This window comes from Aspergillus undulatus (genome assembly GCF_047715775.1).
Source record: "Aspergillus undulatus strain CBS 261.88 unplaced genomic scaffold BDV17scaffold_91, whole genome shotgun sequence".
Classification (NCBI taxonomy): domain Eukaryota; kingdom Fungi; phylum Ascomycota; class Eurotiomycetes; order Eurotiales; family Aspergillaceae; genus Aspergillus; species Aspergillus undulatus.
Genome location: NW_027396695.1, coordinates 39,696 through 55,500, shown reverse-complemented (window position 1 = coordinate 55,500; position 15,805 = coordinate 39,696). Strand labels below are relative to the sequence as shown.

Sequence of the window (15,805 nt, the reverse complement as noted above, 5' to 3'; positions counted from 1 at the left end):
CATGGTCTGTGCTGCAGGATGCAGTTGCTGTGATGCCAAGAGGTGACCGCTGTTTGTTGTTTGTTCCAGATGCCTGGGACAGGCCGGTTGTTGGGATTATGCATAAAGGCTAATGGTTGCTTCAGCATTGTTCAGATAACTGAATTTTGGACTGTCAGGACTCAAGTGACAATTCTGGAAGACAAAGACGATTCAAGCCACAGAAGTGGCACCGTGGGCCTCGGGAACAACGGGATGCACCGCCACTCCGCGTGCGCTCAGAGTGGCCAGAGGCAGCCGCATTAGTAGGTAGTGATTCTGCTTAAACGGATGCAGTGCTCAGAACCAATTTATCAGAGGTAATATATCAAGACAGTTTATAAGCAGGTTAAGCAGCATAAGCACGGCTTAGTGAGGAAATCTGCATGGATGTTGACCTGATCGCACAGCCCCTCGAATCAGCATGCGACAGCCTACTTGGCGCAGCACCCCTGTCTCCCTTTTCTTCCGCCTGCATTTATTTTTTGTCTGAAAGAAATTTGAGGCGCGCGCGTACTTTTGCATATCAGCCCGGTTGTTATTTATTGTCTTGTTGTCCCGGGCTCACGGACAATTGAAAGGGAAATCCTTGATTCATCTGATTCTTTCTGCCTGAGAGTGGTTTGGTTCACTGGTCCCGCAGTCCACGTCCGCCCACTCCACCCGATTTGATTCCTCTTTCAGCTCTTCTTGCTCTTTCTCCTCTCCATCTCTTTTACCTCACAATGCCAACCCTCGCTATGCCTATATATTTCGCTATCGTCCCTCCATTATGACCAGGGATTACATCAGCCTTCCTATCGACTCGATCGGGTGATCGGCACGCTCTGCGACCTCGTTGTAGCTTCGTCTCGCGTGGGCGCCGATCAGCATTCCTGGATTGCTGCAGAGCGCCGTGTCGACTCCCTCCTCCGCAAATTCTCCGAAGAATATTCTACATATAGCAACGGCTATCACACTTCAGCCCAGCCCGGATTGTACCACGACGGTGCGACCGTCGCACCTCCGCGATGTTTTCTGCACTCCTCCGCCAGCTGGCCCAGCACAAGGCCCGCATACCATGGCTGAGGGACTTGCACCTTAATTTCATACTGATTCACTATACGTACATCATTGCGATGGCGTTGATTGTCTCCGTTATTATCTACCCCGGAAGCGACCTCAAATACATTGATGCGCTTTTCTTCGCGGCCGGTGCCGCCACGCAGAGTGGTTTGAATACAGTTGACTTTAACCTGCTCTACACCTATCAGCAGGTTATCCTCTACTTTGTCTCCATGCTCACGACGCCCATTTTTATCAATACAGCTCTCGTCTTTGTCCGTCTCTACTGGTTCGAGAAACGATTCCAGCACGTTGTTCGGGACGCGCGCGCCCTTCGGTCCACGAGATCGCGACTCCGCACTATCAGCGAGGATAAAAGTTCGCATTCGTACGATAGGGAAGAAGCGGGGATAAATGGTCGTCCGATTGTGGTGCTGCGCAACGATTTTGCCAACCAGCCGCAGAACGATGGCCCACCGAGTGCGCCCAAGTCTCCCGAGGATAGCGAATCAGAATCTCCCTCGCCCACTCTCAACGGCACAAGTACGCCAAAACCGGAAGTCAGGCCAGAGGGAAGCCAGAGCCAGCTGAATAATGGCACAATTAATCGCGACTTTGGCAGCCTTCGAGTTCCCGCCCAGCTCGATCCGGAGCATCACATCGCATTTCTTGAGAAGCAACGGAAGAATAAAGGCGCCTTGCGCATTCCAAGTCCGAGAGAATATGATCGTGGTGGAGCGCCGGAGGTTCTGGAAGAGGAGGATAACGAGGACAGTAACAACAAGCTTGCCAAGACCGGTTCCGGCATGTCTGAACCTCGGAGTCCCCGAAATGTCGACCAGGACAACACTCCTACCATGGACGGGCCGCATATCACGATCAATGAGCCGGAGCTGCCGCGGTCCAGGACTCGGAACTCTACTTTTCCCCGTTTGGATACTCGTCCGACGTTTCGTGAGACCAAGGACGGAGACGACCCGACGTTGCTCAGTCGCTCGAACAGAAGGCCGACATTCAGCGGCATTGTTCGGTCTTTAACGGTAGAACGAGACCGGCCTACTCTGCCGTATCTCAGTTGGGATGCGACAGTTGGCCGCAACTCCAACTTTGTCGATCTAACCGAGGAGCAGCGCGACGAACTTGGTGGTATCGAATATCGTGCGCTGAAAACGCTGGCCGTTGTACTGATATGCTACTATGTTTTGTTTCACGCTCTGGGTGCGATTTGTCTATTGCCTTGGATTATGGAAACCCGTTGGGGAGATGTCGTTAAAGCGGCAGGCCAAGGACGTCCCTGGTGGGCCTTCTTCACTGCTGCTTCGGCATTCAACGATGTCGGGTTCAGCCTTATGCCGGACTCGATGGTGCAATTTCAGACCGCCATTTTTCCTCTTCTGCTAATGACATTCCTCATTATCATCGGCAATACGGCATTTCCTTGCATGCTCCGCTTCATCATCTGGACATTATCCAAGATTGTTTCCAAGGAGACACCGCTCTGGGAAGAGCTGAAGTTCCTTCTGGATCATCCGCGGCGATGCTTCACTCTTCTTTTCCCGCGGAATGCAACCTGGTGGCTGTTCGCGATTCTTGTTCTGTTGAACGGAATCGACTTGATCTTCTTCATCATCTTGGATCTGAACGACCCCACCGTCACTTCGTTGTCCACGGGTATCAAGATTCTGGATGGCCTCTTCCAGGCTTCATGTACCCGGACTGCAGGATTCGCTGTGGTATCAATCTCCGAATTGCATCCTGCCGTGCAGGTCTCTTACATGATCATGATGTACATCTCCGTTTTCCCAATCGCCATCTCGCTACGACGAACCAACGTCTACGAGGAAAAGAGTCTTGGGGTCTTCGAAGGTGACGAAGACCTCGATGACGAAAACCAGACCGCGCCAAGCTACATTGGCACTCACTTACGGAGGCAGCTCGGTTTCGATCTCTGGTACGTCTGTCTCGGTGTGTTCATCATCACCATCGTCGAAGGCGACCGTCTCGAAAACACCAGCGAGTACTCTTTCCAGATCTGGTCCGTTCTTTTCGAAGTCGTGTCCGCCTACGGCACAGTCGGCCTCTCGCTGGGGTTCCCCGGCGTGAACGCTTCCTTCGTCAGCCAGTTCAGAGTCATATCAACACTCGTCATCATCGCCATGCAAATCCGCGGTCGTCACCGTGGTCTACCAAACAGCCTCGACAAAGCCATCCTCCTCCCGTCCGAGTCGCTGCACCAAAAGGAAGTCCTCGACGCAGAGAAGCGCATGCGTCGCCGGACATCCAATCTCAGCCAGATCGGGTCCCTGGGGCGGCAGCAGTCAACCGCGGTATCCGAAAACGGAAACGGCGTCTCCTCCGCGCTGGACGCGAGAGAGCGCAATACCGAGCTTAACACGGGTATTAACGCTGATCCTCTCCGGCGCCAGCCGACGCTGAGGTCGCAGCGGTCTCAGAGTCAGCGGTGACCGTGCCACAACATCATACTTTGCCTTACATACGAAGTCCATATCATAGAGTTTAATTTATAGATAGCGTTCGAGCGATCGACATCTTCCTGTTTTGTGGTTTTACGGAGTATTCATACATGTTCGTCTTCTGAATTCTGATACGATACCCGTGACTGACTGTCGTTAATATCCAATCGAATCCCGCAATCTGTTTTACATATCTAATCCGTGCATTATCTATGATACCTAACCATTGGAGCATTCCCTCTCTACCTCCTTGCGTCTGTGTTGCACTGTATGTTGCACTGTATGTAGTATGCTGCTGCCTAACCTCGGAACCGCCCACCCCAGCCCCCCTTCTGGATCTAGGACGGTCGACTATCCTCCTACCAAGGAATTGATAGTCCGTAGGGCTGGCTGGGCTGAATGGCTCAGCTGGTCACATGTCGGAGAAGCCTCAGACCTTGCATACCCCTCCCTAGCCCTAATTGCAAAGTCAAACTTCTGAGCGCTTTCTCGTCTACAATGGTAGTATGTACCAGATAGGCCAGCTGCCGCACCTTGAAGCAGCAAGAGGATACTACAGCAATCCCAGATCCAGAAAATCCCCGTTACGTTAAGTATATGCAGTACCTTATGTTTGTTAGTGGTTATTGCATCATTCCCGAATAACTTACCACGGTGCCGGCATGACCCGTCCCATCGATTGATTACCTAGGTACACATATATCGACCATTTCAGCCCCAACGCGATTGATCATGCGGTAAGGCGATCCAAACATATCCATATCATCATTTCGCTAATCTACGTAGCTTCAGCCCATCTGAAATAAATGGACTTCGATCCCGATTCCATGTCTCTATGGCCTCAGTACGGTTGGAGATTGGAAGGAACAATCAGCTGACTCCGAGGGTACGGTGGGTACTGTTGGAGCCGCGGGAGCTTGAGGTGATATCGCCGCAGGACTATAAGTACTGTACTGGTTTAGGAGGTAGTAATAGGTGGTTGCCACTACCTAAGTAGTACGACAGCGTCTCTGATGCGAGATCACTGATGCATCATACTTCTCGTCAGCCAAGATTGTACTCGTGCAGTCGAAGCCTGGCCAGGTCTTCGCGGCGAGTTTACATCGGGGGGTGGTTGGTAGGATGGATGTCTTTACTGTAGGTAGGGCTTTGATAGGCAGAGTGTGGATGTATACTGGGCCTAGCCTGTAAATGTTTCCGGGATGTACAGTATAGCTCCCGCAACACCTATACACCATTTCAACGGCCAGTATTGCCCGTCTCAGGCAGACACAGAGCTGCATCTGCATCGCATGTACGATAGTTGCGAGGGACGTGCGGTGATGCTTTTAGAGATAATCTCGAGGTCAAGAAGCGCGCAATCCCAAGATTCATCCTGCCAAAGGCTGTTTCTGCGTGAGAGTGGATCTATATCTATCTCTAGGCCTCTACTGTAGATCGGATACCGTCTGTCCCATCCAAATCAACCACCCCGAGACGGGCCTCAAAGTCTAGCCTTCCACTTCCCCTTCTTCTTAACCACCCCAATAGCCCTAACCCACTGCTCGTCAACCCTCACCTGCTCCTGCCAATCAACACCCTCCCAAGCATCCCTAAACCTTTTCACGTTCCATTCCCACCCCTTAACCCTCCGCGCAATGAAATCCGCACGCGCCTGGCCACTCTCCCACACCATCTCCACGGGAACCATATGCCCAGCGGGCAGAACAATCTCCTCGACCTGGCCCTTCACCAGCCCACCGCTTCCTCCAACACCTGTCCCTGTAGATTCTATTTCCTCTCGACGCGTGTTGGGGGAGGATAAGTCTGATTTTGAGCCGAAGAGGTACAGAACGAGTGGTTTTACCTCTGGTAGGCGACGGAACATCCGCGCTGGTTCGGGGCGGTAGAATGGGACAGAATCAGTGTCGGTGTTGATGTCGGTATTATGGATGGCGATAACATCAGAATCCATATCCTCTTCTGGACTCCCCCTCACAATTCCAGACTGACAATCGATGTAGCTAGGCCGGACATAAATGAAGAGTTCTCGCGCCTTTGCCGTTGTAAGCGTCACATTCCCTTTCCCCCAATGGTCTTTCTCGCAAAGCGGATACAACGCCGTCGGCATCTCACGCAGCCCATATTGCGTCCACTTCTCGAAGACCCGCTCATCCCAGGCTTGATAAACGGGCTCTATTTGAATTTCTCAATAGCTTCCGCACGAGACGCCCAGAGGTCGCTTCTGGACGTTGACGCGGCCGCGAATATCAGACCAGGATTTACACGCTGGATGACGGGGTCGAGGAGGATTAATGCGCTGAAGAGCGATGGGTGCAGAAGGGAGAGGCGGGCTAGTTGCATTCCGCCCATGCTTTGGCCGATTCCGACGATTGGTGAGGTTAGGGTGATTTGGGAGCTGAAATAGTTTACTAAGGAGAGGAGGTCCCGGCTGGTGTTGTCCACTATCAGAAGGACATTCTTGTTGGTTCACGGGCTGGGTCGGGATGGGTTGGGAGAGGAGGCTCACGGTCATTTCCGTAGATAGATTCATTCAGTATCCCGCTTTGTCCCTGCTGCGCAACGTTCGCAATTTAGATGGATCGGATGCGTCGATTGTGGGCTTTCAAGTGCGGGTGTATTTCGTCTCAGAGCTCGTAGAGTTCCTGGACCCGTGATCAGACAACTATAGATGATATAAGGTGGATTGTCATACCTTCGGAAAGGCATTCGCGTGGGCGCCGATAATGGTTATATTGCCGTATCGCGAAGTAGTGTTGTCCTTTGGAATATACTGCTTCACAGCAAGTCGGAGGTCATTCTCATGGCCTGGTTTAACGGCGCCTAGACGCTCCCGGATGTTCTGGCATCGGATGGTATGTTCTATGATGCGAAAATGAGACATGTGTCTTCTGAGAGAGTGTAAATGGTATTTGTGTTCCCAAAAGTGTTGCCTGTCTAACATCGCGAGTGCGGGAATTGTCAAAGGGAAGCGTTGATGTTGATGTTTATAGATCGGCCTTAAGTCCGTCCCCGCCGCGACTAACCGAGGCTCGCTTGATACTTCCCTCTTCCCCACGTTGTTGGCGCTTCCTTCGACGACTGACCCTTACCATCAACTTACATTCACCATGTCTCCTACTCGCCGCGTCGCTGTTATCCAGTGGGCTATCAAAGTACGTTTTTCTAATCAGCCCTACACCTCTCACACAACTAACCACGTTCTAGAACCTCGCCGGGGAACAGAACCACGCCACGGCATGCGAGTACATCCGCTCTGCAGCCGCGCAGGGCGCCGAACTAGCTGTGTTACCTGAGTATGCTGTACCAGTTCCCATATATCTCCGCCATCCCTAACAAAACCAGATATCATCTAACCGGCTGGGCCCCCGAAGACCCCCTCTTCGCCACCCAAGCCGAACAAACAGTAACAGCAAATTACCTCTCAGCCTACCAGTCTCTCGCGAAGGAGCTAAACATCTGTCTTGTCCCGGGGACAATCGTCGAGAAACATCCCCATCCAAACCTGAACCTGGACCCAAAGGAGCAAGAAGGCGATAAACATGCCTACGTCCTCTATAACACAGCGTACTTCATCTCCAATACCGGCGAGATTCTCGGCCGGTACCGGAAGAAGAATATCTGGCATCCTGAGCGCGAGTATCTGACTAGTTCTGCGGCGGAGCCGCATGAGGTCTTTGATACGCCGGTGGGTAAAGTCGGGTTGTTGATTTGTTGGGATGTGGCGTTTCCGGAGGCGTTTAGGGAGTTGATTTCAAATGGGGCGGAGGTTGTTGTTGTTCCTACTTATTGTGCGTCACACACCCCTCTAATTCACTTACCAAGTGAAACTAAATGAGGACAGGCTAGCTAATAAGGTATACATATATAGGGGGCCGCTCCGACGCCTCCCCCGCAGCACTACAGCACAACGCCAACTCCGAGGCTCTCTTTCTCGACACCACCCTGACGGCGCGGTGCTTCGAGAACACATGCGCGGTCATATTTGCAAACTACGCAGGTACCGATCAGTCGCTGGGCATGTCGCGGATCGTGCTACCCATCGTGGGACCAGTGGCGAAGATGGAGAATGAAGAGGGCGTGCTTGTGGGCGATATGAACATGGAACTTGTCCGGCTCGCGGAGGAGAATTATAAGGTAAGGATGGATTTGGGGAGGGAGGGGTGGTATTATTTTTATCGGCATTCTTTGACGGGGGCTGATGGGGAGCCTTGAAAGTCACTTTTGAATCAAGGTAGCTGATATAATATACTGTATACAAATGGTGAAAATTATAAGTAGAATTTGTGTTTATAGAATGGTAAGCAACAACAAGCACCTTTACAATCAATCAAGATAGGAAGGAGTAAACAAGCTTGGACTTTGTCACCTTCCTCACTTGTGAGAGATGCTATTAACATCTTAGGAAGGAGCAACTTCGATCCATGGATCGCAATTGGAAATCTGAGAAAGCACTGACCATTTTCTATCTCAGTTTCTGCAGCTACTAGTGCCTGGTGATCTCACTACAAGGCACCCCTAGACCTCGTGAGGATGATCCAAGTAGGTACATCATCTACAATCCTGGTAACAGCCCCAGGCTAATTGAACACTTCGGTTTTGACTGCGTATTTCTTTCATTGCAATGTATCCAATGGGTATCCCTTGTTAACTCATTTGCAATCCGTCATGCTATAAAGTTGACATATTATTATCACCATTGTATCTTCAGTTTTCCCCAGTGTTCCCAAGCCAGTACTTTCCCTTCCAGTTCACAGTAAGTCTCAGTTCATGTGACCCTCATTGTTGGCTCAGTCCTGCCCCACTAATTTAGACTTAAGTGAGCGATAGCTGAACTCTGCTCGACATACCATATACTATACTCTCGAGTCTCTTCCCAGTGTTACTGTTTAATTTCTTTACCATGAACTTCCGCACCAGGCGCATTCTTCTTCTCGTCCTCGCCTCCGACGCCCGCAGCAGTCATGGCCATGGTTGGCTTCCTGGGTCGGGGTCGAGAGGGCGCCCTACCCCGCCTGTGAGATTTGGTCTTGGAGCAAATCCGTGATCGGGACCTGCGAGCACCTGCAGCAGAGCTTTCAATGCGGCCCTCGGCAGAGCTATATCTCTTCTCGCTGTCGTATGCAAAATTGAAAACATCGTCAAATGAAAACTCTCCATCGGCTTTGGGGTCACGGGGCGCTTTTATCTCTTTATCAAGCCACGCACGACCCAGCTTTTCCTCAGCGGTGGAAATGGCTTCACTGAATATTGAAGTGAAGCCAGAGTGGATGTATTTGTTGGCGGCTGCTTCGAGTGTGAAAGGGTTGATTGTTATCTGTCTGTCAGCTACCTGAGATGCAAGGTCCTTCATCTAGATAAGGCAAGGTCTCAGTGACGGGGGAGTAAGGAGACATTGATGCTTCAATGAGGTTTTAGTGAGAGACTGAAAGACTGAGGAGGCTTACATTGGGGAGGGAATCACTGGCTGCCAGGAAGATGCTTCTTGTACAAAGTCTTGTGAAATGAGGACCAGCAAGGTAGAAGGAGATTAGACGGGGGTGGGAAGGGCAGGGGAAGTGGAGGGGGAGGAAGGAAATAAGTAAACAACACCCTCCAGCCAGCTCAAGGCCAGGTCCAGGCAGGCATCCTCAAGCACCTTGTGTTATTACTATTCCTGAGTCACTACCTAAAATCCGCCCAAATCCCAGACCCAGTCATAACACCGAACTCCAAATCCAAAAAGCCTGCAAGACCATGTCAGAACATTAACTATGGTTGAGGGACATTTTCTGCAGTATTCTGTATATATGAAGCATATAGTAATGGGCTGTAGTATAAAACTCACAGCTGCACGCCCATTGGACACCTACCCGGCGCTAAAAGAGGCTTATTTTGGCTGTGAGAGGGGGAAGTTCACGCTAACTGTATTTGGTTGGTGCTTTGTGGGGTCCTGTGATGCATGCAGTGTCATGTGACTTGGCATGGCAACCTGGCAGGTGAAGGAGTCAGGAGACAAAGGTGACTCTATTGAGACTTGAGAGGGTTGCTGCCTATCTCCAGGCATCCACGATAATTGCCACGGCTGGCGGCTGCCTGCCTACAAGTTTAGGTGTGACAATGAGAGGACCAGGCCAGTCAGATAAGACTACTGTACATTAAAAACATACTGGTCTGTCTTATTCTAGCGCAGCGCAGGAAAGCAAGCAAGGAAGAAAGCAAGCACGTCATTAGGCGATACAAATATTGTCGGAAAGATTCAGACCGAAGTTCGAAGATCAAAGCTTGAAATGCGGCCGTAACCCTTTGCTCATATCCGGAAAAGCACAAGCATACGAAGCACCTGCAGACATAATGAAGGCATATATCCCGTGAATAGAACAAAAGAAAGTAGTCGAATCTTTCCCACCGAGCGAAACCAAGACGAGGAAAACGAAGATTTGGGAATCAGAAGCACAAGAAGCGGTCTACTGCAATCACTGCACCTGGCTGACGATCTCGCTGGCGCGGCCGAGGCTCTCGACCATTTGCTGGCACTCCTTCCGTCGCCGGATGGTGTAGTCGCTTTCTTTGAGCAGGTCGTCGAGTTCGGCGTTGCGGTACATGTTCTCGAGCAGCTCGCGCTGCATGCCTTCTTTGGAGAATCTAGAACTTGTTAGCAGGTCTTCATACAATCGGGTTGTGGCTACGCACTGCACAAGAGTGTACATGATAGCCTTGGGGACCATGTCGATCATTGTGCGCTTGACGATGTTGTAGTAGGATGTGATGAGGAGCTCTGCAGTGACGTTAGCCTTGGCACTTTGTATGTTTTAGTAGATACATACTGATGACTTCAACCTCGGTGCTTTCGCGCTCAGAAAGGGCCGCGGAAGCCTTGAGGTTGGGCGGCGGAGCCTCCATAGCGGCCATCTTCTTCTTGTTCTTCGAGGCCCAGAAGCTGCCGAAAAATCCGGTGCTGCCAGTGTCGGCAGCAGCAGCGGCGGCGGGGTCAACAGATGGGCTGTTTGCACGGGGAGGCAGAGGCTTTCCGGTCTTCGGGTCGACTTGCGTCGGCTTGCCGGCAGCGTGACGTTCGTTGACAATAGCCATTGCCTGTATTTGTTAGTAGTTGCTGAAAACAATGGGGTGCTATGCTTACGCGGTGGCCGTTGAGAAAGTCGGGGTGGGCGGTGTTGATGTAGGTAGACTCCATCGCGATCAGATCGCGAACCAGCTTGTTCGTAGGCTCCATTGCCTTCTTGAAGAATGAAATGACAACAGCGTGGAACTTCTCCTTCAGCATCGGGTAGCGTCGGAACAACTGCTTGTTCAGCAGCTGCCCGAGAATGCGGACAAGCTCGTCATATACCAACGAGATACACTTCAAGCTTGGGTCCTCTAGTCGCGTAATCTGTTGTTTGACAATAAGTTCGAAAGCTGTTGTCCCGATGAAAAGAGCGGGCGAAGAACCGGATGAGTTGAACAGAATCGTTCGAATATCAATGTCCTTCACCTGGTCGAACGGGTCGACCGCCTTGATACCGTTGGCGTAAAGCTCGTGGAACACGAAACTGATACGGGCACCACCCGACAGCTCGATACTGGAGAGTTCCTGGTTGTTACCCTCGAGGACTGTCCGGTACTCGTTGCTGAACTCTGTGATGATGTTGAGGATGATGTTGGCGCTGTTGCCGAGCATCGAGTCGCCAAGCTGGGACAGCTCGGAAGAGTACTTCTGCAGCGATGATGAAATGCGGGACTTGATGTCGGGAAGGGTTTGCTTGATGTGCATCATGAGGATCTACTATAGTTAGCGATGCGCTTCCAGCTGTAGGCGCGAGGGGCTCACCAAGTTGAGCTTCCTGGCCAAGTACGGTGTTCCGCAGTACGAAGCCTTGTTCCGGTATGCCTTGTGGTTCTCGAAGAAGTTCTTCTCGTTCTCAAGGGCGTAGGAAATCGGCCGCTTGTTCTCAATGTCGCGCTGTCCACGGTTGACCACGGGAACGTAACCCAGGCGCAGAGGGATAATCCTGCCAGCAAGAATATCCACCACGTCCGTACCCTCGTCCATCAGATCGACCTTGGACAAAACACCAATGGTGCGCTGACCCTCAGGGTCCACCTCCCGCGCAAGCTTCAATCCATCCGAGTTGGCAAGATCCTGGTTGGCAGCTGTGACGGCGAGAACGATGGCGTTGGGCTTGCTGATGTACTTCAAGACCATGTCGCGGATCTGCTTCTCAATATCCCTGGGCTGGTCACCCACCGGCACCTTGGTCAAACCGGGCAGATCCACCAGTGTCAGGGTGAGGACGTTCGGAGAGTAGATGCGCAAGTTGATGGGAGCGGCGGAGATTCCCGCGTTGCGGCCGACCTTGGTCTCGGTCTCGCGAACAATCTCATCGCGGATCTTGTTGAAATCGTAGAACTTCTGGCCAGGAATGTGGAGGAACTCGCCATACTCGTCCAGGTTTGCTTCTTTATCCGTTGTCTCAAGCTTCTCGTCCTTGACACCGTTCGTTTGTGAGGGCTTGTTGATGAGCTGGAGGATAAGGGGTCTTCGAGTAACAATTCCGGAACCACGGGGGAGGCTAGGCAAGGAGCTCCGTTAGCGACGCGCGGCCCAGTTTGAACTGCCAGAGTTGCGATAGACGAAGACACTTACAAATCGCGGCCGACAATGTTTTCTAGAACTGAACTCTTTCCACTGGACTGCGAACCGACGACTGCGATCTGGGGCAAATCGATGGGGTTTTGAACCTAGCAGGGTCAACAAGCGGTGTCAGGAGGAGGGGTTGCGGCAACGGTATCAAGCGTCGGAATCAGGGATAGAGGATGGGAAGAACGTACTCCGACAGTGGAGAAGACATCCTGCAGCTTGTTGACCAGCGAAATCAAGCTGGGATCATTGACGTTTATCCTGTTGCCGCATCGCAATCGGTCAGCTAAGCTCGAGTCTAGCACGAGGGGTGATGGTCACGCACGAGTAGCCAGACGTTGGGCTTGCCATGCTGGCAATGTAGAATGTATCAAAGGTCGCTTCAAGCGGGTAAAAGCAAAGAAGGCCAGGAAATTAGGGGATATGTAGAGAAGGCGATAGTGCGTATTGTGGTGGAGAGTGAAGAGTAGTGTGGATGGCGAGCGGCCAAGTTTCCAGTCGGAGTCGAGAATCCAAGAGGAAGAGGCAGCAACAAAGCCGTTTGGGCACAGGCGGTGCGTGCGCTTTGCCTCCGGGATGTGCGCCCAACTCCCGCCACTACGAAAAAACGCAGCGCATAACGTTGGTACCTATCGACGACATTTAGGTAGCTGTTAATTGAATAGCTTGACGTGCTAGGGAGCTAGAGTCTATTGTTTAGTATGTTGTATTGACAAACAGATAGCTACAGAAAGCTGCTATGCTACAAGCTCTCGACTGATATAGACTGAAATAACAAGGATATTCTTCAAGGTATAATAGCAGTACGTTTCATGATCTACTCATCGGACACGGAGGCGAACCGCTCCGTCATGGTCTGCAGGATCTTCTCGTACTGTTGCAAGTTAGCATGACACTCGATGATAAAAGCCGGACAATCTTACCTTAGAGGACACCTCTTCTTGGTTTTCTGGAACCTCGAACTTCATGTTTCGCAGGGCACTTTGAATGTCGGTGGTGGCATCGCGGACCTTGGGCCAGCCCTGGCCCTGGGCGATCGCCTTCTGTGCTTCATCGTGGTAGCCCATGAATGCCTTCATCATGTATTCCGTCTTCCACAGAGGACAGAACTGGTCGTAGTCACTGTATCCGTTTTGCTGCAAGAAGTCATCCTTGACCATGGCAGCTACATCGAGCGTAATCTTATCAGAGTCACCAAGCGCAGCCTTTCCGACCAACTGCACGACCTGGTCCAAATCTTCGGACTTTGTGAGCAGTTCTTGGACCTGCTTACGCAAGCGAGGGAATTCGGGGTGGTGCTTCTCGTAGAACTGGTCAAGAACTGTTGTGTACTTGCTGTAAGAAATCCCTGTGTTGATTGAAGGGAAATGCTTCCGCTGCGCCAATTTCTTGTCAAGACCCCAGAACACCTGGACAATACTCATCGTACTGGTAGTGACAGGGTCTGAGAAATCACCACCGGGAGGACTGACAGCGGCGACAATGCTGACACTACCATCTCGCTCGGGGCTTCCAAGAGCGGTACTCTTACCAGCACGTTCGTAGAAGGAGGCAAGCTTTGCACCGAGGTAAGCAGGGAAACCTTGGTCAGCAGGCATCTCTCCAAGACGACCGGAAAGTTCACGAAGAGCTTCAGCCCATCGGGAACTGGAGTCCGCCATCATCGCCACGTTCTTTCCCTGGTCACGGAAGTACTCTGCAATAGTGATACCGGTGTAGATGGAAGCTTCACGGGCAGCGACGGGCATGTTGGAGGTGTTGGCAATCAAGCAGGTACGCTTCATGATGGGCTCTTTGCGGCCACCGATCTCGATCTCGAGCTATAGAACGGCGCATTAGCTTCCGACCGTGCACTCCTAGGTAATCATTTAGAACGTACCTCAGGGAAATCCATCAACACTTCAGCCATCTCATTACCACGCTCACCACAGCCAACGTAGACAATAACATCACTGTTGGAGAATTTGGAAACACTTTGCGAAATGACAGTCTTGCCGCATCCGAAGGCACCAGGAATACAGACGGTACCACCCAGCACACTAGGGAAAAGAGAGTCCAGCACTCGCTGACCGACAATGAACGGCGAATCGGCGGACTTCTTCTCGTTAACCGGTCGGGGCACACGGACGGGCCAGGTGTGCATCATTCCGTGGGTAGTCTTGGTGCCATTGAACTCGATTTCCAGCAGTTGTTCCTCGACAGTATAGCTGCCGGCCTCCGCTATCCGCGTGATCGTACCCTTTGCGCGGGGAGGGAGGAGGATTTTGTGGTCGTTCAATAAGCTGTTCTCGAAAACGGTACCCCAAATGTCACCGCCTGTAATGTGGTCGCCGACCTTGTATTTGCCGGGTTTAAAATCCCATTTCTTCTTGCGGTCCAGCGCATTGACCTTAATACCACGGGGGATGTAGATACTGTCCGACTCGTCGGAGATGGCTCTGAGCGGTCGCTGGATACCGTCGTAGATCGTTTCCATCAAACCGGGGCCGAGTTCGACGGACAGAGGCTTGCCGGTTCGCCAGACGGGGTCACCGACCGTCAATCCAGCTAGAAGGGGGATGTTAGACTATGATTCCGTATCAAATCAATTGTTTCGTCACGGCGGGGACGGTACCTGTTTCCTCGTAGACCTGAATAGTGGCCTTATCGGCATCGATACGAATAACCTCTCCGACCAGTTGATCATGACCGACTTGACACTAAAAAGCATGAGTCGTGAGCACAGACAGCCTATAGTGATAGCTGCTAGCCCTAGCTGGCAGAGTTCGATGACCGGGGAGCTCACTCACCAGCTCGTACATAGCACAACCGATCATGTTCTCCGCCACCACGACGGGGCCGGAGATGGAGAAGACAGAGCCTTGCTGCACATCTTCAGAGCTCGAGGAGCCCTTTCCATGAGGGGCCATATTGTAAGAGGGCGGAGGTTGGATGGAAGAGGTGGACGAGAAGAGGGGCTGCGGCGAGCTGATGCTGTCGCTGGAGGACGGAGTGGGCGAAACGGGGAGCGGTGGCAGGTCGGCCGGTCTGGGCGGTGATGATGACGGGCTGCTGCTCTCCTGCTCTTGGGGGGACTCTGCAGCACCACGATTGGCAATCAGATCCAGCAGCGATGGACGGGATTTCAGTCGACGAACGCCCAATCCCAACATATGATTCTCGAATTAGACGTGCTGGACGGGACATCAACATGAAAGGAGAGATCGTGGTTGGGACTGCTTAGTTAGCCTCAGGCGCTGAGTAAGTGGTTCCGATCGACGCGGCATTGGCGTTGCACATCACCAGGACAGAGCTTGGGCTCAGCAATATATACAGAGTACGGAGTACAGACTATGACGGAGTTCATTCAGGTTCCCAGGCGGCAATACCTTCGTACAACCCATGTGGTCCTGCTACGCTTCACGCAAATACTCCGTTGCTGAAAGCTTACACCAGCTGCAGCTACCTCTCCGCACCAAGTGGATATCAGGGCTCTCTAGCAAGGTCTCGCAGACCAGTGTTTATGGAAGGTGGAACTGCTGCTGGGATTATAGCTGCACTCCGATCTATCAATTTACGTCGGAGCTGGATGGCCCGTGGTGCAGCATCATGCGCCATCCACCACAGATTTCCCCGCGATAAACTCCGACCAACTGGGTTCCCCGCAATT

General features: G+C 52.0%; 5 protein-coding genes across 5 annotated transcripts; 2 read left to right on the top strand and 3 right to left on the bottom strand.

The window, feature by feature from the left end:
- Positions 1-345: 345 nt before the first annotated feature.
- On the top strand, positions 346-3,727 carry BDV17DRAFT_277184 (potassium ion transporter). Its single transcript, XM_073759407.1, has one exon. The coding sequence runs from the start codon at positions 1,029-1,031 to the stop codon at positions 3,525-3,527; it is 2,499 nt and encodes an 832-aa protein (XP_073610269.1). The 5' UTR covers positions 346-1,028; the 3' UTR covers positions 3,528-3,727.
- BDV17DRAFT_285428 (Alpha/beta hydrolase family-domain-containing protein) lies at positions 3,693-6,420 on the bottom strand (the record flags this gene model as incomplete). The annotated part of the gene is made up of 5 exons (XM_073760709.1): positions 3,693-3,717; positions 5,078-5,711; positions 5,741-5,980; positions 6,046-6,091; positions 6,232-6,420. 5 exons carry the CDS (start codon positions 6,418-6,420, stop codon positions 3,693-3,695), a joined length of 1,134 nt encoding a protein of 377 aa, XP_073610268.1.
- Positions 6,421-6,517: 97 nt separating this feature from the next.
- BDV17DRAFT_301845 (carbon-nitrogen hydrolase family protein) lies at positions 6,518-7,751 on the top strand (the record flags this gene model as incomplete). The annotated part of the gene is made up of 4 exons (XM_073764325.1): positions 6,518-6,691; positions 6,744-6,832; positions 6,882-7,327; positions 7,408-7,751. Exons 1-4 carry the CDS (start codon positions 6,647-6,649, stop codon positions 7,749-7,751), a joined length of 924 nt encoding a protein of 307 aa, XP_073610267.1. The 5' UTR covers positions 6,518-6,646.
- A 547-nt stretch (positions 7,752-8,298) lies between these two features.
- BDV17DRAFT_243823 (uncharacterized protein) lies at positions 8,299-9,089 on the bottom strand. The gene has a single exon (XM_073756006.1). It carries the CDS (start codon positions 8,887-8,889, stop codon positions 8,419-8,421), a length of 471 nt encoding a protein of 156 aa, XP_073610266.1. The 5' UTR covers positions 8,890-9,089; the 3' UTR covers positions 8,299-8,418.
- Positions 9,090-9,991: 902 nt separating this feature from the next.
- On the bottom strand, positions 9,992-15,308 carry BDV17DRAFT_285425 (vacuolar ATP synthase catalytic subunit A; the record flags this gene model as incomplete). Its single annotated transcript, XM_073760708.1, has 12 exons — positions 9,992-10,160; positions 10,209-10,293; positions 10,343-10,610; positions 10,657-11,298; positions 11,347-12,088; positions 12,163-12,257; positions 12,348-12,417; positions 12,978-13,030; positions 13,080-13,976; positions 14,036-14,703; positions 14,771-14,855; positions 14,946-15,308. 12 exons carry the CDS (start codon positions 15,306-15,308, stop codon positions 9,992-9,994), a joined length of 4,137 nt encoding a protein of 1,378 aa, XP_073610265.1.
- Positions 15,309-15,805: the final 497 nt, after the last annotated feature.

What these genes read in the sequence shown, in the direction of transcription:
- BDV17DRAFT_277184 (XM_073759407.1), top strand. Translation starts at nt 1,029, where the DNA reads ATGTTTTCTGCACTCCTCCGCCAGCTGGCCCAGCACAAGGCCCGCATA.
- BDV17DRAFT_243823 (XM_073756006.1), bottom strand. Translation starts at nt 8,889, where the DNA reads ATGAAGGACCTTGCATCTCAGGTAGCTGACAGACAGATAACAATCAAC.